The sequence below is a fragment of the Ustilaginoidea virens genome, chromosome 7, assembly GCF_000687475.1.
Source record: "Ustilaginoidea virens chromosome 7, complete sequence".
Classification (NCBI taxonomy): domain Eukaryota; kingdom Fungi; phylum Ascomycota; class Sordariomycetes; order Hypocreales; family Clavicipitaceae; genus Ustilaginoidea; species Ustilaginoidea virens.
Window position 1 is genome coordinate 1,461,580 of NC_057322.1, and position 24,723 is coordinate 1,486,302.

At 55.9% G+C, this 24,723-nt stretch overlaps 7 protein-coding genes across 7 annotated transcripts; 2 read left to right on the top strand and 5 right to left on the bottom strand.

The window, feature by feature from the left end:
- Nucleotides 1-45: 45 nt before the first annotated feature.
- UV8b_08059 (uncharacterized protein) lies at nucleotides 46-1,143 on the top strand (the record flags this gene model as incomplete). Its single annotated transcript, XM_043145556.1, has 1 exon — nucleotides 46-1,143. One exon carries the CDS (start codon nucleotides 46-48, stop codon nucleotides 1,141-1,143), a length of 1,098 nt encoding a protein of 365 aa, XP_043001491.1.
- Nucleotides 1,144-1,630: 487 nt separating this feature from the next.
- Nucleotides 1,631-1,907, bottom strand: UV8b_08060 (uncharacterized protein; the record flags this gene model as incomplete). Its single annotated transcript, XM_043145557.1, has 2 exons — nucleotides 1,631-1,710; nucleotides 1,751-1,907. The coding sequence occupies 2 exons, from the start codon at nucleotides 1,905-1,907 to the stop codon at nucleotides 1,631-1,633; spliced, it is 237 nt and encodes a 78-aa protein (XP_043001492.1).
- Nucleotides 1,908-3,043: 1,136 nt separating this feature from the next.
- Nucleotides 3,044-5,931, bottom strand: UV8b_08061 (uncharacterized protein; the record flags this gene model as incomplete). Its single annotated transcript, XM_043145558.1, has 11 exons — nucleotides 3,044-3,138; nucleotides 3,205-3,249; nucleotides 3,312-3,364; nucleotides 3,436-3,825; nucleotides 3,895-4,001; nucleotides 4,069-4,829; nucleotides 4,942-5,069; nucleotides 5,146-5,356; nucleotides 5,441-5,635; nucleotides 5,713-5,746; nucleotides 5,800-5,931. The coding sequence occupies 11 exons, from the start codon at nucleotides 5,929-5,931 to the stop codon at nucleotides 3,044-3,046; spliced, it is 2,151 nt and encodes a 716-aa protein (XP_043001493.1).
- Nucleotides 5,932-7,086: 1,155 nt separating this feature from the next.
- UV8b_08062 (uncharacterized protein) lies at nucleotides 7,087-8,760 on the bottom strand (the record flags this gene model as incomplete). The annotated part of the gene is made up of 9 exons (XM_043145559.1): nucleotides 7,087-7,367; nucleotides 7,463-7,533; nucleotides 7,606-7,714; nucleotides 7,773-7,900; nucleotides 7,978-8,087; nucleotides 8,141-8,170; nucleotides 8,320-8,459; nucleotides 8,520-8,573; nucleotides 8,664-8,760. The coding sequence occupies 9 exons, from the start codon at nucleotides 8,758-8,760 to the stop codon at nucleotides 7,087-7,089; spliced, it is 1,020 nt and encodes a 339-aa protein (XP_043001494.1).
- A 955-nt stretch (nucleotides 8,761-9,715) lies between these two features.
- On the bottom strand, nucleotides 9,716-11,555 carry UV8b_08063 (uncharacterized protein; the record flags this gene model as incomplete). The annotated part of the gene is made up of 3 exons (XM_043145560.1): nucleotides 9,716-10,058; nucleotides 10,160-11,169; nucleotides 11,301-11,555. 3 exons carry the CDS (start codon nucleotides 11,553-11,555, stop codon nucleotides 9,716-9,718), a joined length of 1,608 nt encoding a protein of 535 aa, XP_043001495.1.
- A 1,744-nt stretch (nucleotides 11,556-13,299) lies between these two features.
- Nucleotides 13,300-14,739, bottom strand: UV8b_08064 (uncharacterized protein; the record flags this gene model as incomplete). Its single annotated transcript, XM_043145561.1, has 2 exons — nucleotides 13,300-13,788; nucleotides 14,368-14,739. 2 exons carry the CDS (start codon nucleotides 14,737-14,739, stop codon nucleotides 13,300-13,302), a joined length of 861 nt encoding a protein of 286 aa, XP_043001496.1.
- A 6,620-nt stretch (nucleotides 14,740-21,359) lies between these two features.
- On the top strand, nucleotides 21,360-21,593 carry UV8b_08065 (uncharacterized protein; the record flags this gene model as incomplete). The annotated part of the gene is made up of 2 exons (XM_043145562.1): nucleotides 21,360-21,498; nucleotides 21,556-21,593. The coding sequence occupies 2 exons, from the start codon at nucleotides 21,360-21,362 to the stop codon at nucleotides 21,591-21,593; spliced, it is 177 nt and encodes a 58-aa protein (XP_043001497.1).
- Between the last annotated feature and the right edge of the window lie 3,130 nt (nucleotides 21,594-24,723).

The following is a 24,723-nucleotide window of genomic DNA, read 5'->3' on the forward strand; positions in this document are numbered from 1 at the left end:
ATATATATATATATATATATATATATATACACACTCTCAACCACAATGTACACCAAGATCGCTGCTTTGGCTGGCGCCCTGGCCATCGTCGACCAGGCTGCCGCCTTCAATGTCCACCGCGGTCACAGACACCAGAAAAAGGACGGTGTAGTCGTTTGGGAAACTCTTGTCAAGACCGTCTACGTTACCGATTCCCCCGCTGCACAACCCTCTAAACCCCCCAGCAATATTGACGTAGCGTTGGATGTTGTCGCTATCCCTACCCTGCCCGCCGTGGTCGACGCTCCCGTTCAGAAAGCCCCTAGCAGTCCCGCCGCTGCCTCGCCTGCCAAGGGTGGAAGCAGCAGTGGAGGCTCGTCTCAGGGCTCGTCCAAGGATTCGTCCAAAGGTTCTTCCGCAGGGTCCTCCGCAAGCTCCGGCGGTCCTGGCTTCTCTGGCAAGCGTGGTCTGGCTTACAACGACCCTCTCCTGGCCAACCTCTTCGGAGCCGCTTGCAAGAATTGTGGCTGGGCCTACAGCTGGGGCAAATACCCTGGCTCCCTAGACTCCAAGTACAGCTTCGTCCCCATGCTCTGGGGTCTCAAGGAAGTGTCCAACTGGGACTCGGCGGCCACGTCGGCCATCGCCAATGGAGCCAAGGCTCTCTTTTCATTCAACGAGCCGGACAACCGCGGCCAGGCTGACATGACTCCCAGCGTTGCCGCGGACGCCCATGTGCAGTATATGAACAAGTACGCCGACAAGGCCCTCATCGGCGCCCCTGCCGTCAGCAACAGCAACCTTGCGGGCGAGGGTCTGGACTGGCTCAAGAACTGGGTCAAGCAATGCGAGGCCAAGGGCTGCAAGTATCACTTTTGCAACGTTCACTGGTACTCCCCCGCCTCTGCTATTGACAGCCTTTTCGACCACATCAAGCAGGCGCACCAGATTTGTGGCGGAAAGCCCGTCTGGCTGACCGAGTTTGCTCCCATCGACGCAAGTCCTAGCCAGATCGCCAGCTTCCTGGAGCAGGCCATCCCCAAGCTCGAGTCTATCGACTACCTGCATGCCTACTCTTACTTTATGGTCTCTACCGATGCCGACAGGCTGCTTTCCTCCTCATCTTCCCTCAGCACCATTGGTCAGACGTATGCCAGCCTATAAAGGGCGGCCTGATCTTTTTTTTTTTTTTTTTTTTTCAACGTCTTTACGAACACTCGCTAGGGATACCCCGCATTTTTTTGATTCTGATTCTCATCTTTCATTGACGCTTTTTTTTCCCTGGTTGCTTTGTCGGTCATGGATATATCATAGACCCCCTCGGGAGGGGCGTCTGGACTTTTTCGCAAGGTTGCATGTACGGTTGAGAAGCTATGGCGCTGCTATCATGTTCCATTCTCATGTATATAGTTGGCCAATCCTGCCAGTAGCCGTTGGTCTCCCATCGTTTCAAGGAGCGGTGGGAGGACGTGGCGGTCGTCAATAATGGGGGAGCGGGCACAAAACCAGACGTTTTGTTGCTTGGTTCCCTCATATATTACAGATGGTCTTTTCTTGTCTTTTACTTCCTTCCTTTTTCCCTTGTCTCTCTCAGATGTCCCTGGGGGCATGTTCTGTCTAGTGCTGGCTGCGCCCTACTCTCGTTGATTCCTCACCAAGGGCAGCCCAGCCAGGGCACATGAGAAACGCAAACGCCACTGCATACATGAACCGGCATGAATCCACGTGAGACTGGAGTGTCGCGACACGACGTCTCGGGGGCGTGATTCACCAGGCGGGCGTGTGTCGGGGGTCAAGGGACGACGGGACTTAGCATAGATGATGACGAGCCACGACAATCGATGCCGTTCTGAAGCTGCTGCGACGTGACCGTGAAACCTGGGCCTGTACACAGCTCCGTGCCGAGCCAGACTCTGCGAGACGCGCATGCTGCCGTGGCAAGACCAGGTTCGTCCATGCGACCAACTAATGCTCGGCCAAGTCGGCGCTGCAGCCGGCGTGACAGCCACGACCGCGGTCTCAGTCTTGGCCAATCAGACGCCTGTTTCTACCAGGAAGCCTAGGAAGCCTAGGAAGCCTGGTGAAAATCCACTTGGGGAGGAATTGTACAAATCACGGATAAATCCAGAAAGAATGTACTAGCAGATCGCACAATCGCGACATGGCGAAACCAGTAGGAAAATCTAGAGTAAAAACAAAACCCACTAGTGGAGAATCACGAGATTTGCCAGTAAAATGCAGTGAAAAAAGAAAAAAAGTCCACCAGGGACAAACCGCGTTCTTACCGGTAAAAAAAACCCAGGGCAAAAAACCCCACACCACGGTTTAAAAACCGAGTCCTAGACGTAAGGCGCGTCGCGTCGCGTCGCGTCGCGTCGCGTGTCTCGGCGGCCCGCGACGGCATGTCCTCCATCGGGTCAAGCGGCGGCGCCCAAGACTCGGCGGGGAAGGTTGGAGCAGGTTCGCGGGTGGATGGCTATGGACGGGAGGTGGACGGATGCTCACGGTACATGGGTGGATGCATATTCCACGGCAGGCAGATGCATGTCCACGGCAGGCAAAAGACGCACGCAACGCAACGTCTTCCCCCCGACGCCCACGCACGAGGCCGCCGTCTGGTGCCAGGTTCCGCTCCGCCCGCCGCGTTGGATGACTTGGGGTTGGCGGTGAGTGTGGCCGGCTGGGTGCCCGTTGCGGGTGGGCGCTCGACGCGGCCGGGTGGAGGGTATGGCAGCGACTGAGGGGGGCTGGCATGGTAATCTGGCGCCGTGAGGAATGGGAAGCCGTGGCCTTTTGCGTGAAAGGATCCGGCGGCATTGCGGTGGCGATGGCGATGGATGGGTGCCTGCGCGACACGTAGTCGGTTGACGACGATGCCGCCCGTGGTCTAGATACCGCTTGTGGGTGGCTGCACATCAAAGAACGTGGCCGAGACTCAGTTCAGGGTACAGCGGCAGCAATAGGAGCCGCGCTCTCGCTCAAGATTTCTCGCAAGTCGCACACAAAGATCGCGGACAAAAGCACCGCGTCCACTGACAAGACCGCATCCCCCCCCCCCACCAGCTCAGCTTGGTCGTTCCGGCCTCTGCTTGCCCTGCGCCAGCCTTGCAACTTCGCGGTCGATCCTTTTGAAGCTCCAGCTCTTCCAGAACGGCGGGTCTAAAACATGCTCGTCAGCGAGGAACGTGCCTGGCATCAGCCGTACGGGGGGAGAGCCTGGCTCACAGAGAAAGGGGCGCAGATCAAACCGGTTCGAGTCGCACGAGTAGCCTTGGCAGACGTCAGCACGAGCGCGCACGGGGGCTTTTTGGCTCAGAGAATCGGAATCTTACTGTTGCAGTGCAGCGACGCCGTGAGGGTTTCCCTCTTGTGAGCGTTGATGGCGCTGCAGGCAAAGGTCAGCGCGTGACCGAGCCACGTCTTGCCTGGTAGAGAAATGTCCGAGCTCCTGCTTACACAAAGTGGTGGAAGGCCTTGACCTTGTCCGCAATCGCGGCGGGTTCCAGGGACGGAGCGTCGTCGACCTCGTCGCCGTCTTTGCCCCACAGCCGCACCAGGTGCATAAACATGGAGTAGGGCCCCATCTTCCTCTCCTTGCGGAGGCGCCCAAACAAGGTGAGCTCGGCGTAGCTCATGCCCATGTCGGCCTCGTCGCTCTGGCAGTACTCTTCCGTGACGGGCTCGAGCTCGGCCGTCGGGGTCGCCTTGAGCGTCTCGTCCAGGACGGGGAGCGAGAATTCCTCCTTGGCCCACTCGAGGAGCCGGACGAGGTCTTGCTTGTCGACGGAGCCAATGGGCGAGATGTCGGCCGCGCTATTGTCCCACTTGGTAAAGTATCCGCGGAGTCTGTGTCGTTGTTAGAGTCGACGATATGTTTGACGGGGAGCCGGAAAAGGGGAGGGGGGGGGTTCGCACGACTCTCCCACGTTGCTGGAGCCGAGGACAAGCAAATGGCCCCGCAGCTGGCGTTTGAGGGGTAGAAGCTGCGCGTACGTGTATGCTGCGACCATTCGAACGCGTGCCTTGGGATAGTTTTAGTAGCCAAGACAAGCTTGACAGCCCAGAGGCTGGGGGGGGGGGATGAATCACCTGGATATTCTGCAAACTCTTTCCCTCCTCGTCACTGCCGCCTTCCGTCTTGAAGTTGGGGTGGATGTCGAGATTCTCAGTCACCGCAGTCTTCATGGCGTCGTAGACCGGGTCGATGGACATTTCCAGGTGGTAGCTGCCGAGGCTGGCGGCTATGTCTCGGGCGCGCCGGCGCGTTTCGCTGGAGCTCACCCGGGCTCCCATGTAGACGGTATGCAAGACCCTGTGGCACAGCTCCTGGGCCGTCTTGGGCAGAGCCTGGTCGCCAAACAAGCGCTTGAGAGTATCGGTGACGGTCTTGTTGCCGGCATTCATGGCGTCAATGGCAATTCTAGCCATGGCGTGGACGAGGACAGCCGTGGAGCAGGAATCCAGGCCTCCAGACAGCGGGATCAGGTACCCGCAGCTGCCCGACCGAGCAAGGTAGTCCCAGAGCCAGCATCCGGCTGCGAGTGCCAGCTCCTCAGCGACGTGGTGATATTTGGGTTCCCTGGGCAAGGTTGGGCGACGAGAGAGGTGGTCGTCGTCCAGGTCAGGGCTCAGCTCAAAGGGCGTGTGGATGCGGTGGTACGTCAGCGTCTTCCTGGCAGCCTGGAAGTTGCGCGACGAAATCTGCCTATGCGCGCGAATGTCTTCCAAGTCGATGGTTGCCGTCGCCACAGACACGTCCTCGAGGGTGAATTGGGGCGTTGCGGCCAGAAGCTCTCCATTTAGAAATATCATAGAACAGCCATCGTAGTACACTCGCTCGCCATCGCAGCCTAAAACAACAGCACAGCAGCGACGAAAACAGCCAAAATGGGTCAGTAAGTTTTGCAGGCAGCATGCTGACGTTGTTTGGCTAGTTGGAAAGGGGGGGGGGGGGGCTTTTACCTTGCTGGTTACTGTACAGGTACAAGCCCCCGACCTTTTTGGATTGGGCTGCGATGAGCTGCACCCGATCGCCGAGCTTTTGCAGCTCGTAGTGGCTACTTGAGCCGTTGGAAAATATTTCTATGCCGCTGCGAGTTTTGTTGCGCATCAGCAGCGGTCCCGGGTCTCAGGCGTCAAGGGGCGAGGCGGTGCGGCGCGACATACTCGAGACTCTGCAGCACGGAGCCAGATTCGGGGGCCCACAGCTCTTCGCAGTACTCGCTTCCGTACGTCGAGTCCGGCGTGGAAAGCACCACGTCTCCAAAGGGCACATGGGTGGCCCCTTGCAGCTTTTGCAGCATACGAGGCAGATGGTACTCCTCCCATCCAGCCCGTTTCATCCAAGGCGTGAACCAGCGCGTTTCTCGGTAGTTGCCTGCGAAAATAAAATAAAATAAATAAAACGTCATCTACACGGATGAAGATGGAAGTGGGTGCTGAGAAACATGTGGTCACCAACCTGTGTTGGCCAGGTCCATCTTTGGCCTGATGTAGAGAATCTTTCCGTTGCACAGCAGAACTCGGCAATTCCATATCGTGTTCCTGTGCTGGATCGGGCACGAGGTGTCGATCAGGATGCCGTGACAGCTCTCGTCGCTCATGATGCGCGCAAGCATCTCGAAGCTGTGCAGAAATACGTCGCTTTCCAGGAAGTCTGGCAGTCGAAAATCAGCAACCCGTCCGGGTCCAGAGTGAAGAATGCAGAATCAAGACAGGCACAGGCGCACTCACGGTCATTGCACCCATAGCCGGTAATTTCGAGTTCCTGCAGAGTGTCACTGCTGATCCGGGCCACGCGGGAGCGAGCGACAAACGTACCGGTCCGACGCGGAGCCTGGCGCCCGCGGCCTTTGCTTGTCGGATCGACTCGATGATTCGAGCCGTGTTGCCCTCGAAATCCAACGCCCATTGCCTGAGGGAGCAGGTCGCGACAGTGATGCACCGGCCCATGGTGCCGACTTTTGCTCGTGGACCGGGGAAGCGTCTTTTGCAATGCTGTTGATGAACGTGGAGGGAAGCCAGGGGCTGGGCAAGCGTCGTTTTCGCCGTGTAATCGAAGGTCGATGAAGGGAACGTAAACACGCAGTCCCCGATATTTGGGCACCTTTTTCCCGCTGCTTTGAAATTTCAAGTGCGAATAGTGTACACAAAGCCCTTAAGATATTAATATACCGTAATCGCAGTAATTGTATCTTTAATTATGTAGTCTTGTATTTAATTTAAGACGGAGAGATAATGCTGGGCGTCAAGTCGCAAAAGTCGTGGTAATGTGTGGTATGGAAAGCGTGCGGTTTAATAGCTGCTGACAGCAAAATGTGTGCGAAGGCATCGTCGATACTTTCTGTTTTAGGTTTAGTGGCGACTTCATGCTCTGTACTTGCTTATCGATGAAGGTGGGGGCGGGTCAAGGCTGCGGGGCCCGGGCAGCCTCCTGCGTCAAATTAGGTCTAGCATGGAATGTGGGCCGGAATCCATGGGATCTGGCCGCGCTGTCAGTCACGTGGCACCTACCGCTAATCGGAGGCTTGGCCGTCCTTCGACTACCAGGCTTCCCACGACGGCGGCTGTAGTCGCTAGCCGGCCATGTTTCTTACCGACTGGTTGTAGCCTATACCAAAACATCAGAATCAGGCCCTTCAGTGCTTTCCGTGATTGCGAACATGTAACGGAAGCAGACTAACCATGCACCTGCGTGGCTCCCTCCGCTTCCCCGACTGAAAGCAGCTGGTGCAGATTAGTACGCTTCTCAGCAACAGACGCCTGGCCTCTTTCCAGAAATGGTCTTGGTCTTAGGATACGCACAGATTACCGCTGAAACGACACGTCTCCTGCTACCCGTCACGGGAATCCCCACCAGCCCAGGGTCGGCAGCGCGACAACCAGCCCTGTAGGTGCAGGCTGGCCTTTTTCCCGCCTTGTTTCGTCCTTTGGCAATGCAAGGCCAGCATCTACGTCAGACACATCACGTGCGCCCGTGTGTACCGTCTTCCCACTGCAATGCGACTGTCAACACGTTACGGCTATGGATCATGATTATCCTCAAAGTCGCCCATGCGGGTTGCGGAACACATGTTGCAACTTGGACCCGTCCGCCCGTTGTCAAGGCTACATCTCGTGCTCGCCTGCAAGGTTGACGACGCGCCCCTCCTCAGCTTCACGAGCATCCTGACCTTTCGCCCTGCCTTGAAAATACAGGTTGCCCTGGGCGCATTCCTGGGCAGTGGCGAGCGAGCTGTCGGGCGTGGACGGCGCCAAGGATCCCAGGCACGATCCTGGCCCGAGATGCCGCCCCCTTTGGTCGAGGCAGATGTTCAACGGTGAGGAGCTCCGCGTACCGGCATTGTCTTTGGACGTGACCCATTGGATGACAATGGCAGAGAACAAGACTGCTTGCGGCCGTCAGGTAACGAGGGCATATGGCACTCGGACGGGAGAGAGAAAGGCGGGCGGCAGAATGCAAAAGGAAGGAAAGAAAACATACCGTCGCAGTTGCAGCTCATCAGGCATATCCAGCCTGGTTCTCCGTCCAGCGACACGAGCACAGACAGGTTACTGTTTCTCACGACAAGTCAACCTCCTGCCCACAGAGTTCACGGCGAAAACATTCTGCTCAGCGTCTCCTACGTTATACTGCTCAGAAGCGCGCAAACAGAACCGCAAAAGGTTCGAAACGCAACAGTTCGAAGCCTCGTGTTCGCCGGGCTGTGCGGCATGTTTCTATAGGAATATAGGTCTGCGTCTTGCGTAAGCTGTCCATCACGGCAACTGCCTGACAAAGACAAGAACCTTACTGCGCAGAGGGATGAGGAAAAGCATGGTCAGGTACACATTTACCACTGCATCAAAGGATATAAGCGGAATCATGGCCAAGCTCTTCATGCCAATGATGCACTGCCCGTCCTGGAATCTAGCTATGCGGCTGCGTGTTGGGTTTTCTGCGGGTAAGTCTTTGATCAAAGAACGCGACGGACAAGGGCAAGGTTCAGCATTCCATACAAGACAAAGTTGAGTATTACCACGGCCGCATATACGCCCAGCATTCCCAACGAGTTGAAAATGTACAGCTTGGAACGGCTTCTTCTCTTCCGAGTACTGCGGACAATGTGCTGCTGCCGTTAGCTCCTTGTCCGCGAGACTGCACATTGCCGGCGCTTCGTACCGCTTTTTCGACCAGAAACAGATACACAAACTTGGCAAGATTTAGCTTCGCCCGAACGTTGCCTCACAGACGAAAGCGAAAGCGAAGTGGGTGAAATTGCTCACAATCTAATTGATGTGTTAAGAAGGCGAAAACAGAAAAGAGACCCTGTTTTCAAGCTGGCTGACCAGAATACACACCTTGGTGGTCACGTAGCATGCGAGACAGAGAAGAATCGCAGCGTCACAAGTCTTTATGCTCAGGCTGACGCCCAAGGCATGCTGCAGGATCGCAGTGGCAAACACAAAAACATACGAGTCGGCATAGATGGCAAACACCACTGGCAAAATAGTCAGCTCTCTTCCAACAAGCACAAAACACTCGGGTCGGACCAACGTACACCACACGACAATGGGAAGCCGGGCCCAGGATCGAATCGCCAAGATTCTCTGCGCTTTGGCCACTGTCAGCAGACCCTTTCACTTGAACACGGCACCCCCCCCCCCCCCCCCCCCCCAGAGTAAGCCACCCGTCGGAAACGAACTGAAAAACAAACTCAACACACTCGCCGACAGCAAGGATACAGTCATAGCCATGACCCTTCCCTCGGGAGGAGCCGCGTCTTGACGCACTACTATCATGACGGGCTGGTGGGTCGCCTTTTCCCCCGGAACCCTGGGTTATCTGCCGGGTTGTAGGTTTGGGGACGCGGCGGGGGAGACGTCTATAGGTTGTAGGAGCGTGTCGGGAAAAGGCGGGACGTGGGCGTGCGAATAGGAGTTTAGGCGACGCCGAGACGATGAGAGTAGCGCGGCTGCACAGGGAAACGACTTCGGAACCACACCATGTGCCGTGCACGATGCCGAGGTTCCATCGGTATCGCGACCGCGGACCACGGTAAAGGAAGCCAAAGTCAGGATCACGCAGGTGTGTTCGCGATGCCCATTTCGCCTGCGGCAGGAGTAGGAGACCCAGGTTATTTGCCAGGAAAAAGTATCAAATCTGGCGGGGTAGTCAAATCGAGGCAGATGGAGTGGGCGTGAATGTTCGGAGGAAGAAGTAGGGAAACCCGCCTTCGTGTCTTGCTGCTGCAGAAGTAGCGACCGGCAGACAAGCTCGCTGTCAAGAGAGAGGCAGCCCGCAACTACACGTCAAGTGAAGCCTATTAATAATCAATCTCTTGGGATTAGAATCAGTCTTGTTCATTACATATCACCCAGGTGACCGCCAATCTGATCAACATTCGTAAGTACCGTCCAAGACCGCACAAGCCATATCAACGCCTCGTGATGCTCTTTGTTCTGCGAAAATTGCCTCCATAGTCTCTGCTGCAGTTATTGGCAAGAGAAAGGGAAAATTTGAATCGAATAAAACCAACAAGAAAAAAGAAACAGCAAAGCAACTGAAAGAGAAAAAGAAAAAGAGAGAGAAGAACAAGAAAAAAGAAAATTGCCACCCTAAACGCTAAAATCGTAAAACTCTCATGACATCGCGCCCCATACTTGCCGCGTCGCTTTGAGTTCGTCAACCGCACCCGGATCCGTGGGGCCACTGATGACCAGCTTCGTGTGCTTCTGGCACAAGCATCTTCATGGATCAACACTCGGCGGGCTGGGCTCGGGTGCGGATGCGGAATTTCTCCTTGAGCTTGCCCGTCAGCCGGGCTGCTTGGTGCCTGTTGGCTGCCTCTGTGGCCTGGCTTCTGGTTTCGTGATGCCGATATTGGGCACCCATCTGCCGGAGGGCCTCGAGACGCTCCTCGACACTTGCGTGTCCAAGGCGGTTGACGTCGAATAATCGGGCGAGGCAGTTGCCGTGCGAGGCATGAGCGTCATCCCTGTCTGCTGCGTCGAGAAGCAAGGGTGGTGATGGGTGTTCGTTGTGTTCCAAGAACGACCCCTTGTTGGGACCATGACCTTCGCGCCGGAGGTCGAGTCGACTGGGCAAGGGGGAGTGCGTTAGCAAAGACCCACGAGGCCATGCAGACAGAATCGCTGCGGAGAAGGAAGAAGAAGAAGAAAAAAGAAACGCTGCACTCACCATAGTGGGCATGTTCCCGAGACGTTGACGAGCCACGGGTCCACGCAATGAGGATGGAACTGATGATTGCACGGCAACACTCTTACATCCTCGCCATGTGTAAAGTCTTCTGTGCAGATGGAGCATCCCAAGCTACCGTGGTCTTCTGACGCATGGTTTCTGGCAGAGTCCGTTGCTGCGGCATCATTGCCTCTTGACGAATGCTGCTGCTCATTGCTGCGTCTAGGAGATGCGTCGACGGGGGCTGCCGCCGCCGCTGCCGCCGCCGCCGTCTTGGCCTCCGGTCCATCCTTGCCAGTTTCCCGTCCGGTTCTCGGTATGGCTGCTGCTGCTGCTGCTGCTGCTGCTGCTGCTGCATCATTTCCGTCCGTGGCAGCGTCGAGCTCCAGCTCGGGATCAGGCTTCGCGGGCTGCGGGTTGCCAAACTTGACAATGGGGATGGTGTCCAGCACGGCACGAGCCAGGCCCTTTGCCCTGCTCTGGCGAGGTCGTCCCCCGTAGCCTCCTCGAGGACCGTACCTCTCGGGATACCTATGGGCTCTGATGGCTCCGCTAGCGATAATGGCCAGGAACAGCAAGGTGATAATACCAGTAATACTATACAATATGCTCATGGCCACGGCCGAGTTGCTCCCTCCCCCACCGCCAGAGTCAGAGTCGGTGTTTTTGTGCCCCGTGCTGCCAGATATCGTAGCAGCGACATAAGGGACGGCCTGGGTGCCGTTCAAGAAGCCCAAGACTCTCCCGGCTTCCCCGGCGTCCACCATGGACAGTATGCTCGTGTACGGCAAGGGGCCGTCGGCGTTGATGAGACAAATGTTTCTGTCGGTCGAGTATAAGACGATGGCTTTCAAGGATGCCCCCATGAGGTCGCTCAGCATCCTGTCCGGGGTGATGTTCCCGTCGGACGTGGAGCCATCGCAGGACAGAAAGGCCATAGTCCCATTTCCCTGCAGTCGGGTATAGGTGGTAGCATTGGCAGCTTGAAGCCGGCCCTCGATGTGGATAGACTTGGGTGTGCCCCGTGGCAGTTAGCAGAAAAGAAAGAAGAATGCAAAACAAGGGTCCAAGGTCCACCAGACCAGACCGCACGCGTTCGATCCCCCGTGGCAGAATCACGATAGAGATGGGATGCGCATACTCCACGAATTGTTCCCGTCCCGTTCAATCCAACGCTGGCTGTCAAGGGAATGACGGTAAACTGGACCGGCAGCTGCCGTTCAGACTGCGGCGTCAACATCAGATTCAGAGAATTAGGCGCAGCCCATTCCGGAACATCCTGATGCGCAGTCGTAAACACGCCGCCAACGGTCCCATCCTGAGCCTTGGCCGTCCATGCCGTCGCAAGCACAGTCGCCAGCAATGCCGGCCACAGGCCCGTCGTCGGCCTCGGCATCCTTGCGCTGGGTCAGGTCTTATTCCCAGGTTCTTTGACGAATCGATTTGCAGCCGGCGGCGGTATGGCGGAGATGGGGGGTCCAGGTAAGTCTCTCGATTTCCTCGATTTTCCAAAGGTGGCGCGACGCACCAATCAAGCCGATCGGTCGATGGGGTCGAACAGGAAAGTCCAGTCGGCTACCGCTCATTTCACGGCCTCGAATCCAACAGAACGACGCATTTGCAGCCGGTAGCACCATACCAAGCCGCAAAGACGTGCTGCTTCTGGTGCGGTTCAAGACGGGATGAGGGAGCGGGTTCAAACTTCTCGGAATCGAAACGGGCGATTGTAAGACTTGAGAGAGCTTGGCACGTTATTCCGTAGAAGCACGGCGACGTCGGATATGGTGGCGGTGATGGCGAGGGTGGGTAGGCAGTAATTGGCCAGGTTCTCAGCCAGGCCTGGCGCCACCTTGCGTTCGTCTCCCGCCAAGAAAACAGCCAAGAGTACTCCGTACTTCGGAGGTGCGGAGGTACGGAGTACGCATACGCAGTACGTGAAGGTACGTGAAGGTACGTAAAGGTACGTGAAGGTACGTGATGATACGTGAGGATACGTGAAGATACGTAAAGATACGTAAAGATTCTGAAGATATGTACGTGAAGATGCAATGCTTGCGCCATCGATGCCAAGGCATTTCGCCCACAACCGCCAAAATCCCCGCCATCACCGTCAGCACGCCCTACTAACCCCCCCCCGCGAGACTGGCACGGCATCATTTTGAGCAGCCTTGGCCGTTCTTTATACAACATCCACCGTTACGGAGGGAGGCTTGCCCCTTTTTCGGCCTTCACTCGGACGACATGCCTGGCGCTACCACCTGGTATCTACCTACCTGTAGTACCCCGAGTCAACAACCAGTTGGAACAACCTGTTAAAAGCAAGCACAATGCCTTCAGTGCCTGTCGAAACTATCGCATCTCGCTTTGATAACCCGACTCGGCCAATCCCAGCATTGGCCTCTCATCGTCCGCGCCGCGAATAACCCAATGTTCCTGGGTAGCCAGTGTTCGTCCTTTGTCCATCAATGCCGAGGCATTAAATGCAGAGGCAGTAATGCTTGATTCTTACTTGGCACCGAGCAGCTGGGCTCCCGTCCTGCGGCAAAGCCCCTTTGCCGTAACTCATTGCAGCCCCTCAATCTCCTCTCTCGTCCTGTATCCTGGACGCGGGCGCCTGGTTATCGCCGTCAGCTCCCCAAAAGCATGAGAACGCTCATCTTCCACAATTGTGCCAAGGTGGTGGATGCATCAGCCGCAGCAAATATGAACGCATTTCTTCATCTACATATCCATCTATTGGACACGTCTTCGAACCTCCCGAGCGACCAGCCGTCGGTTGGACAAAGCAGCTTATGGATCTGCAAATCATGTATTCGGGGCTCACTTCCAAGCACTGATATTTTCATCTAGTAGAGTGGAGGGACCGGTGTGCCAAAGGGGAACTATGACGTATTCCGATGCACGGTTCCTCATGGAGACGCGTTCAAGCAAGAGATTCGGGGAATTACCAACCGCTGGGGTTGAAATATGATAAGCCAGCATGCAACTTCCTCCAAAGTCATTGGAGATAGAAAGTCACATTGAGAGACAGGGAGCCGGTTTCAATCTCCGTTTGGATGAGTAATAAGATGGAGAGTTGTCGCCGCGCAAATTAGCATCAGGCCGAGGCTGTCAGCGGGTGTCCGTCAGTCGCCCCCTGCTCAGATCTCCTCCATGTCCTCTAGATCGTCCATTGGAGGATAATGACCAATCTCTACTCGTTCCGGACGCACAAACACGCCGTGCTTCATAGGCGAAGGGCTACCCCAGTAGCGGTGTCCGTCGATGCTGCCGTCATTCTTGCCAACTGGCTCGTCCAAGTGTACGCCCACCCACTGTCCAATGCCATTCGGTATCTCTTGGACCTCCCCTACAAACTTGACCACTCCCCGTCGTGTGTCCTCGCCGCCGACGCGGCATCGCTTACCGACTTGAATGCCGCGCTGGCGCACCTCCTGTTCCAGAGCATCCAGCCTGGCTTTTTCGTGGCTTGGTGCATTTGGATCGAAACGGCCCAATTTCTGCGCCTTTTTCCATGCGAGAACAGAGTCCGTCTTTTTCTCGTACTCGTCTTCAGGCATCACATACTTTTCAACCCCGCTTGTGTCGGTGTAGTTGGGCCTCGCCCCAGGAGGTCTGGTATCTGCCACCTATCAAGAGCCATCACGCCCGTCAGCATATCCATTACTTTCGTGGATGACGGCGGGAAACATGCTAAAAGGCAGGTGTTTTGTCGTATCCAAACAAAAACCTTGGCCACCTCGCGCTATGCTGCTTCACACCAAGGATATAGAAGGATATAGTCCTAGGCGGCAGCGGAAAGAAAAGGCGCCAAGGTTTGGAAATACCGCTGAAGGGGTCAGGAGGCTGGAACAGTAGGACTGCGACGGCCCCCAACGACCCGTCAACTGGATGAATATGCTCTCCTGCATCTGTACAAGCAATGTGGTTTTATGCAAAGAGTGACGGTGAGACATGATGGTCACAATTTTGGCCGGGACGATACATGACAAGTTTGTGATGAAAATAAAAGGGGGGAAGATATGTGAAACGAAACATGAGCGGGGAAACTCGTTTGACGGCTGAGATGTCTGGAAAGAATTTTTTTTTCCCCTTGAATCACCCTTGTCTTGCTGCGCCTGCCTGCACACATATGCCTCGATTGGGGACATTCAATGATCCCCCCCTTTTTCTTCTCAAACGGTATCAAAATCTGTTGTTAAACTTACATGCAGCTCGGCATAAGGTGCCAGGGGAAAGGAGGATAGTTGTGTGCTATCCTCATCGACCGCCTCGACGGGAATGGCTTCCGACCTGGTTGAGGATTTGAGACTGATATTCTGGGCTGAAGGGGGGATGCCCGTGATGGGCTCAAGCTTTGTCTTCAGAGTGCTGATGGACCATGATGGAGTGATTCTCCGCTCAGACACGGAGTTGTCTGAAATTACCTGGATCGGGATATCCGCCATCTTATATTCTGCTTTCAAGTCCCGTTCAAGTCCCGTCTGCAGCCGGCCGTGAAGAGATAAATGCAGGTTGGTGATGAGTTTGGAATGCTTTGCCTGACCCTTTTGCGGTGGAGACGGCTTCTTTGGCGTCATTGGCGGTTGATTTTAGGTCTGGTGCGATTTCTTTTTTCCCGCCAGGAAGCACAAGAAAAGCGGAGACCGGCGTTTGAGTCGCAACGGTTTGCATACGGCTTGCATGTATTGAATGTACGGAAACATGCACCAGTACTTTGCAAAAAAGAACCCGTCGTGGGCAGGGTTCATTGGCCAACGCCAACCAAGATGTCCAAAGGGAAGTGAGCGCCCGCGAGCTTCAGGAAAACGAGTTGGAGTTTGCGTTTGTCTCGGATGAAGCTTGGAAGTGATGGATGTACTCCGTACTAGGACGGGGCTTGGGGCTGCAAGCCGAGGGAAAAAAAGCATTCGAACGAAGGAAAGCAAAGCCCGTCGCGAACAGGACTTTGGTGACGCAAAAGCCAGCCTCTATATTTGCATCAACAGATTCCGGACGTATGAGGGGGTACAGGATACAGGTTTCAGCTACTGAACTCGATGTTCCTTCCCGGGCAGATCAACAGCAGATAAATTCGCGGCAGGTGCAACTTACTTCACGTAGCTCGGCGTTATCAGGAGAGATGAGTGCCGGGAGGTAGGTACCTTAGATACCTTACCTAAGGTACCTAACGTAGGGTACCTCTAGCCTGAAGTCCATACCTCTTTTCTCATGAGACGATACTTGACGCAAGCTTACTACATCCGTATGTCCCGTCGGAGCATCCCCCCGCCTGTCGTGGCATCTACTGGACTAACTGATTACATATTTTACTATGTAGCGATGATTCTTACTCCGTAGTCGGGTGATGCTGCTGACATGGCTACTGTAGGAGAGAAATGGAGCCCTGCACGACGGTACGTGGAGCGTCCTGGCTACCTCGAGGCTAGGTACCTAGGGAGGTGCCCAAACTGGGTGTCTGCCAAGCCATAGGTACCCAGGCACGTGAAGGACTTTGGTATTGACGTAGAGCCTCTGAAGCACTTGGTCAAACATGGCAGGCATGCAAATGATGCAAATGATGCAAATGAGCATTGTAAGCAGGCCATCTGTGTATGTGATTATCGTGTCTCCTCTCGGATGGGCGTCGTGAACGCAAAGACCAAGCTTTCCTCCAATAAAGCTGTTGAATCAGGTCAAATACCTCCAAGTAGCAGGAGATAGGTAGGGGGTTCATGACAACTTGGAAGAACCAACTGCCCTGCAGTAATGCCGTCACCTACAGTACCAGGTGCCTACCAGGTGCCTACCAGGTAGATGGTGTACCAGACCTTGGGCAGCTGGGTTCATGTGCTGTCTACCTTAGGTACCTACCTGGTAGGTGGTAGGTACCTAAGGTAATGGGGGAAACAGCCGAGTTGCTCAAGCCTCGGCAGATTCATCGTGATTCACAACATTGACAATAGATGGCACCTACCTACCTGTCATTACGCAGTATCGTCCACTTGATTGTTCCATGTCGTCGTTGACCGTAGTCAGCTGTACGATCCAACCCGGCTTTCGACGAACAACCCAGCCCCTAACCCCTCCTTGCAGCCCCTGCGAACAAATCCTTGTCTGCGGTTCGTTTGCAGGCCCTTGTGGCGCTTCGATATGAACCCAAAACTCGGGTCAGCCTCCTTGGCCAGCAAGGGTCATGACACGGCTCGCAGTCGCGACTCGCAACGGCTTGCTTGTCCTGTTTGCGACCTCGCACGCCTGCACTCCGTACTTGTCTGGAGGAGAATGCGACAAGAAGGATGCAGAGGTATCCGCAGTAGTCCGTACGTAGCACGTACCTGTAGTGCGTGGTGCGTGGTGCGTGGTTCGTACACAACTTGCCTCATGTCTCGGCATTTCATTTGCCCCCCCACCCAAGGTGCAACTTGGAGGTGCCATAGCTTAGGTACCTCCTACCTTGTAGGTACCTGGTATCTCAGGACATGTGCATGGCTTCAGATTTGCAACAAGACATCTGCCGGGCCAGTTCTTGAGGGGTCAATCTGCGGGAGCGGTGAATGTGGCTAGGTGCGAGTTTGGGTAACTGAACCGATATGCGGTTGCATGCCTGGTAATGCGTGCTTCAGCCAAGTTGAGGGATGGGATGTACGGAGTACTCCGCAGGGGCTCGGGGGAGGGGAGGGAGGGGGGGCGGCATGCAATCCGGAGGAATAGGCAGAGGTCCAGGTTTGAGCCCAGCTGCGCGGGTCCCTTGGTTCCTCCCCGGAGTTTACATACCATGCTCGGGCATGGCCAGCCCCAAAAGCCCCAGCCAGGAGCCAGGAGCCAGGAGCCAGGAGTCGGCGTGACGGAGACACTGGACTCTGGACTCTGGACTCTGGATGCGCCGGGGTTAGCATCCCACGTCTTCCGGGCGGATCAACGGAAAGTCAAAGGCTTGTGATGCAGATGCAGGAAACGACATCGACTGAAAATTGCGCTTTCCCCCTAGTCGGTGTAGGTACGGTCTGGTACCTACGAGGTAGGAGCCTTTTCTCGGTTGTCGAGTACCTCGGGTACCTAACCCAAGATCCTTGCCGGTAATTGTAATTTCCTGTTGGTACGGAGTTTAGAGCAACGAAAGAAAGAAAAAGGGCAACCAGGCGCAAATTTTAACTTTGCTTTTGGCCCCCGCCCTCTCGGTTACCCATGTGGGCCGTCACAAACCCGCCTGGTTCCTCCTAAAGACAAGACCACCCCTGCTTGGACTTTGACTTTGCAAGGCGAGACGAAGAAAGACGCAAACGTGCCTGTTTACGCGTCTGCATTGTGAAGCTGCTGGCGTCGACGGCTTACATCTTTTCTCTGATGCCTTCTCCCTTGGCAGTGCCTCGAGTTATCCGAGACACTCACCGCCAGCATAGCCAAGAGCGCCGCCGTCGCCGCCTCGATTCTCACCCAATTCACACCCGGTTCCCCTTGTTGCTGGCCAACCCTCCCAGCCACGGACGTCAAGCTCGGTATGTATGTAGGGCGGTGAGACGGAGCAAGTGCTATACTATACCGACTATTCGCTTGGAACATTGCGTACTCTTGAAACTTGACCAAGGCGTTGCGCTGTCAGTCAGTCCCTGGATTAGGCTTTCCAGACCCCTGTTCCTGCGCTCACTCCGTAGCTGCTGATGGATCAGACGTGTGTTCTTTTCGCCGTACCGAGTATTGCAGCTTAAAATTAAAGCGCCTATGCGTCCAGCAGTCCGAGGACAGACAATGCAGCATATGAGCAATGACTTGCCGTGGAATCCGACGCGACAGATTAAAGGACACGGGACCAACAAGACTTGCACTGTGGCTTGATGGCAAGGCTAACAAATGCCCGATATACCCGACAAGAGTGTCTGGGTCCATACTCCATACTCCCCTCCATACATGTAGCGGTAATGCGATTGGAGCAATCTGGCTCGTGGCAGTGGTTCCTTCCTTGTTGATGTCTGGTCCATGTCGTCCATGTCCCTTCATGTTTAGACCAGGCGCCAGGCGCTAGGGCACCTACTGTACCTGCCGGGCGCACCTGCCAGGCGCATCTGGCAGTTGTTGCACCCCAACATAGCAGCAGCAGCCTGATGGCGCTTCCTGAACACCGCATTGGCATTGACGCTTTCATGTTTCCATCTTCCGTCTTTCATCCATTTCATCCGTCAGCACAACCTCCCTCCGTCGTTGTCTCTCACTCCAGGGCCCAATTCACCCTGCCGCCGAGCACGCCGACACATGTGTGGTGGGCCTGTGGCGCGACGGTCAGGGGTTTGCGAACATCTGCAACCCGTTGACCCATGCTCGCGGCAAGGATCGGGTTACAACTCACAAGACCTAGGGTGTTGCCATCGGCCTCGTAAAATTTATGACGAAATGAGCCAAAATAGCGACCCAAAACTCACTTCGCAACGGGGGATTGGGATAACAGCCGCCTTCTGATCCGCATAGCCCCGAGGTTGCGGTGATGCTCTCCCTACCGATGACGTCGCCCACGGTAGGGGCGGGCCTCAATGACGCCTTTGACCAGGAAAGCTCGAGCATCGCCTATCTGGGTATGGTCAGGAGAGATGTTGTCGTCGCTGTTGGGCTGGAATCGCCCCAAAAACCGGTGGCTTGGGCAAGAAGGCGGCGCTGATGAACGGCAGATCATGGTTCGCAGCCCCTCTGCGAACGGGTTCGAGAGCAAATTTGTGGTCCTGACTCCCTGACGTGGACAGGGAAATAACCAACGCTGTATCCGCTGCGGACTACGGAGTACAGCCCAACTAACCAACTAGCGGTTGCGCCGGATCCAGTTGACCGCCTATTCAACCCGTGGCCTTATGGGCGAGTCGGGGATGATTCCGGTGACGGAGGCGCCATGCGCGTCAACAAGTGAGGAACGTCGCCCGTTGTTCGGTTCGGGCCTTGGGGGGGCGTTGAGTCAGCCCACCTGTCACTAGCGCAAGGCCGTGGCACGAGCACAAGGCACCAACCTGGGAGGGGAAGGGGACGAGAAGAAAAAAGGGTTGCCATCTGGCCATGTTGGACGAGGTTGCAACTGGGCACACTCGCTACGCTAGCTCACTGGGTAGCCTCATCCGAAAACGCACGCGCACGCGGTCGAAATCTTGCTCGGTGCACAGACTTTGGGCGTCACTGCCGGCCGTGTGGTGGAAACCTGGGCCAATGCAAACAAAGGAATGCGTGGACATCTACGGAGTACTCCGTACTCAACCAAGCAGCTGATGTGTTACAGCCCCTCAAGCATAACCCATGGCCCGTGGTTTCTTTTCCTGTCGTGTCGTGGATGCAGCATGATGCTATGACTTACATACGCAGGCCAGAGATCCATTGCGCTAGCCTAGCCCCATAAAAGCACGAGAGGAGGGTAACGATGAGCCAAGATGCAGAAGGGAGGGTATGCTATGCATTTTGCGCGACAAGACTGAGATTTTTGTGTGCGGACTCCGGAGCAGGTGGCGAGCTGCAAAGCAGGGGGATCAGATCTCTAACATTGTGCAGGTCGCCCTGCCGCCCACAAACGTCGCTGTTTCACCGTCCGGTTCGTCCACTCCACCGTTGTTGCCCGGAACAATGCGTCGTGTCGGAGGTCGATGGAGTTGCCGCTGTGGGCACTGGGGAGGATTTGAACCTTTGAAGCCGTCTTGTCTCGCACTCCGAGGAAAAGGTTAGACATGCTTTGACCTACGAGTTCTCGTCAACGGTGAGGACGAGCAATGGGAAGTAGCCACTTGCGTTGCCCACCCCCCCCCCCCCCACCAGTGCCCACAGTTTCGTCTGCAAATCTGCGCCAGGTAAAGACGTTGGCGCCAACCATTCGAGACGCTTTATTTTCTTTTTCTTGTTGGCCCCTCTGGATCTCGACAAAGTTGACGTGCCCAGACCACCTATTTCAAGCGTACGGGCGGGGGGGGGGGGTACGTAGACCCCAGGCCATGTTACCCATGGTCTGCCTCAGCTCAGCCAAGAGCAAGCACCTAGGACTTCTAGGAGCCTAGCCTAGGGCTTGCCCGCGACTGGTTGCATGCTACTTGGCGGATGGAAACTTCCGCCGATACCCACGCCTCCTTCGGATTGGGTTTGCCATCCGTTTGCCATTGCGGTGACCCGATAGAGTGACGACAGGTGCTTGCAAGACACGGAGAAGACGTATAGCATCCGAGCAAGTGACTTGCTGCTGTCATGCATGACTTCGTGGCCATGCGTTGTCCAACAAAGCTGCCCGTTAGCAACTAGGACATCGCACATGGCTTGAATCACCCTATCTAGAGGTCGGCGCAGCAGAGATTAGCCCACGAAGACCAAAGGTTGAAACGACGGCCGTGGACCAGCGGGACCAGCGGTTCAATGAAATACAGCCCACTGGTCACTGCACCCTCGTCTTGCGATGCGGCGTCACACAATATCCAACCAAGGAATAAATCAATGAATGCATTCCACTAGCACAAGAAAGAGCCTGGTTGGGTTGGGCTGTCATGTCATGCCATGTCATGTGGTGATGGGTAGTGTAGGGTGTCGCTGCCAACGAGGAGGAGGAGGAAGAAGAAGAAGGGGAAAAAAGCAATGAAACGCGGTCGAGGGTTGGGTTCGGAAGCTAGCAACGACGACAACAAGTTTAGTAGGAAGAAGGCATGCTGATCTGGAGGTACTCAATTGACGGCTTACACGGAGCAACCAGGCACACGAACCGTTCCAGCCTGCACACCGCATAATGGCTTCGCGAGGAGGAGAGGAGAGGAGAGGAGAGGAGCGGGGAGGAGAGGAGCAAGGCATGGAATGGAATGGACGGAAGAGGGCTGCATCCGCATTCGCTTCGCATGCGCGGCGTGCAGAGGATGGGGGCAGCAACGGCCAGACATGCGCGCATACATGAAGGTCTTGCTGACAGTTGTGTGTCGTGTGTCGTACGTAGCAAGTAGCATGTAGCATGTAGCATGTAGCATGTGCCATGTACGATGTACGATGTACGATGTACGATGCACGGAGTAGTAGCAAAATGCAAACATGGTTGGTTTTTGACAAGAGGAAGGCATGTGGCCGTTGGCCGAGCGCTGTGTGCTGTGCTGTGCGGCGCCTTGGCCCTTGGCAGGTACCAGACATGTAGGTATGTACCTGCCAGTCTGGTAGGAGCCAGAATCGACTTTGAAATCTGGTGGCAACTTGCAACGTGCGACAGAATTGGCAGAACAAACTTGAGGACAGCATGGACAGCATGGACAGCATGGACAGCATGGACAGCATGGACAGCATGGACAGCATGGACAGCCGCAACCTGCGAGCGCCCCTTGTGCTTTTGCGACGGGCTCCTGTTCTCGGCTACCTGTGTTTCTCGACTGCCGTGGGTAGAGGGACGGGGGGAACGACTTGGGGCTGGCTCGGCCAAAAGCGTCCCAAGACAGGTTCAAATGAGGACATGGGCATTATTCTGCATGGCTGATGATGGTTGTTGGAGGGGGGGGGAGATAGAGTGCATGCATTTGCGGGCGCAGCGTCGCAGACACCGGAGCAGGCCTCGGGAGTCGGTACCAGCTTGAGGTACCAGTACCACGTCGCAGGTGGGCTCAGCTCAAGCTACATACGTCTCGCGGGTTTTGGTGCTTGGCCTGGCCTGCTGGGGGGGGGGGGGGGGAGGGGTCTGGTGAAAGCGTCAACGTCAATTCAGTTGGGATTCGGGGCGTCTATCTACAGCGCCCATGACTGGGATCGGGTTCTGGAGGGCGGAAGGTGTGGGTGGGGGGTGGTGTATGGGGGGGGGGTGCGCGTCGATAACAACACGCGGACGTCTGGTGGTACCAGACGGTATAAAAGAAGGTGCCAGGCACGACGACGACGACGACGACGACGACAGACGGGGCCACGCGGGACAGGGCAGAGCAACAAGGTTCGACTCGGTTGGGTTGAGGAGCTGACAACACCCGCATTGAGAAGCTACATGCGGATCTGCCGCGGCTGGCCGGCCATGACATAACGTAAGAAAGGCTGTCCCAGGACCCGCGGCTTGGATGGATTCGACCTCGGGCTTCCATGGCTGACGTCTGGGTGTCTGTGTCCTTGTCCATGTTCCCTTCCCCGCCTTGACGGCAGCTTGCTACATGTACATATGTTGGTTTCCTCCCATTGAGGTCCAGTTTGGCCAGAACACTTGGGGGGTTCAGGCGGTGCAACGCGCCTGGGTAGCTGATGTCACGTCTGCACGGAGCGCGGAGCACAGGGCAAGGGGCCAACGGCGGCGACCTGGAGCGTTCGAGCAAGAGCAAGCGCAGCGCAGTGGTGCAGCCGTTGCACATTGCGTCAATCCATCCCTCCCTGCAAGTTGAAGCTATGGAGCTGCGCCGCGCAGGCAATGGATGTCGTCTTTTTCTTTTGCCGCACTCGACACTTGCTGATTGACTCCTGGGATGGAAGAGACGCTTTGCTCCGACGGACGTGCTCGACGAGTTTTGCCCCCTTTTTTTTTTTTTCTTCTTCTTTATATATATATATATATATATATATATATATATATATATATATATATTTCCCCTGGTCGGTGATGTTATGCCCTACACCGGTTAATGCATAAACCTAAAAAAAAAAAAGGAAGAAAAAAAAAAAAAAGGGAGCGCCGAATAGGACCCGCGGCCGGGTTGAACGCTTGACGGGTCAGTCAGTCACTCAGTCACTCGGTGAAGCGCTCCAGAGCGCAGAGCGCAGAGCAGCAGCGGGCGAGAAAAGGAAACACGGCTGGGCTGAATCTTCAACCACGCGCGCATAATCAACTGCGCAAGGCACCAGGGCCAGCCTCGACGAACTGGTTTTTTTTTTTTTTTTTTTTTTTTTTTTTCCTCATACCCCAGCTTTCCCTGCCTGTCACGGGGTTCGCCCTCTGCGAAGCCGACCCTTGGCTCGCCCCCCCACCCGGGTGCTGCCCCCCCCCCACCCACCCCCCCCAAAGCAGTGTCCTCGGTAGCAGGTCCTATTGAGCGCTGCCACTACCGGTCAGTGGTCAGTGGTCAGTGGTCAGTGGTCAGTGGTCAGTGGTCAGTGGTCAGTGGTCAGTGGTCAGTGGTCAGTGGTCGGTGGCCGGGGGTCAGAATGGTCGGTGGTCACGCTCGCTGGCGTCTGGCATCGACGTGCTCAAGCGCTCAAGCTGCTTGCGAGCAGCCACAACCGCGCCTTTTGGGGCCCAACAGGCCTAGGCCTAGACGCCCGTTTCCCACTCCACCCGCCCATCCGCCCATCCGCCCATCCGCCCATCCATCATGATCCATCATGATCCATCTTGATCCATCCATCCGCATCCCGCATCCACCTTGTTCATCCACTCTGTCTGATATCGTTCACACCGACTCATGAAAATGGGCCCATTCGACGTCTATGGGCCTCGTCTGCTAAGGTTCTGTATATGTAATCGACAGCCCGCCCCTCCCCTTCCTAACTGGAGGGGCAGCATCCCCGGCGCCTCGCTCGGGGTCGCGTGTCCGGAAAAAGTCTGGTGCAAAGCCAACAAGTGGCTGGGGGCTGTTGCTAACTGGGTACCGAGCACCCAACGCACTATGTGGCATGTCCCATGCAGGCCAGATTGCGATACAGTGCATTACATGGTACATGATGCATACATGTATCAAATTGCATTTATAAGGAAGGTCCGGAGATGGAAGCATGTACGACAAGGCTCATGCGAAACGCCCTGATGGACCACACACGTCCACGTCGCTTGCTTGTGCCCCTCCATACCGCCTGGCTTTGCTGAGCCTTGCTCCCTCCGACTGACTAACCTCCCTCTCTGCTGCCATCTGCAAGCCGCGAGAGCCTGGCGTCTCCAGCCAGAAGTGAAGCGTATCACGGCAAGCCACACACACCCTCCCCCCCCCCCCCCCCCCCCCCCCCTAATACCCCCCTAATACCCCCCCGGCCAACCCCCCACCCGCCCGGTTCTTCTCGAGAGCCGACGGGGACGCATGGAAAAAAAAAATAATCAGGTCAGAAGGAAGAAGAAGTGTGAAGAATAAACCAGCTAGATGAACCCCACTCTTCCCACACACCCCCCTTCACCCAAGGCCCCATATGCCGGGCCTGGCTGCACTTGGCGCACGCCCTCCTCCGCCCCACCTGCTTCACTCTTTCCCAGACGACGGCTCCGTACGGACGACGGACTACTCCATACACTATACAATACAAAACATGCAATTTGTTGTCTGGTTGACGATATTGCTCGTTGCTGCTCCGTGAGGCATGCAGCTTGCCCGTGGTATGGGTTGGGCTAGGTAGCCCTATGTCGCTCACTCGGGTCTGGTGTCAGCTTTCTCAACCAGGCAGGCGATCCGGGCCCCGTTGAGCCCGTTGAGCCCGTTGAGCTTGTAGAGAGCGAGCCACGCACGGCTGCTGTCCTTTCCGCCCCGACTCCAACTCCTTGCTTGCTTGCTTCATGTTGCTTGCTTGCTTGCTGCAGAAGGAGCAAGTGGCAGGTGCTTGTCCGGTTCGAGCCGCCACCACCACCACCAGCACAGGGCCAAGCAAGCACACACAGGGCCAACATCAGGGAGGCCCTTTTTTTTTTTTCTTTTTTTTTCTTTTTCTGTCCCCCC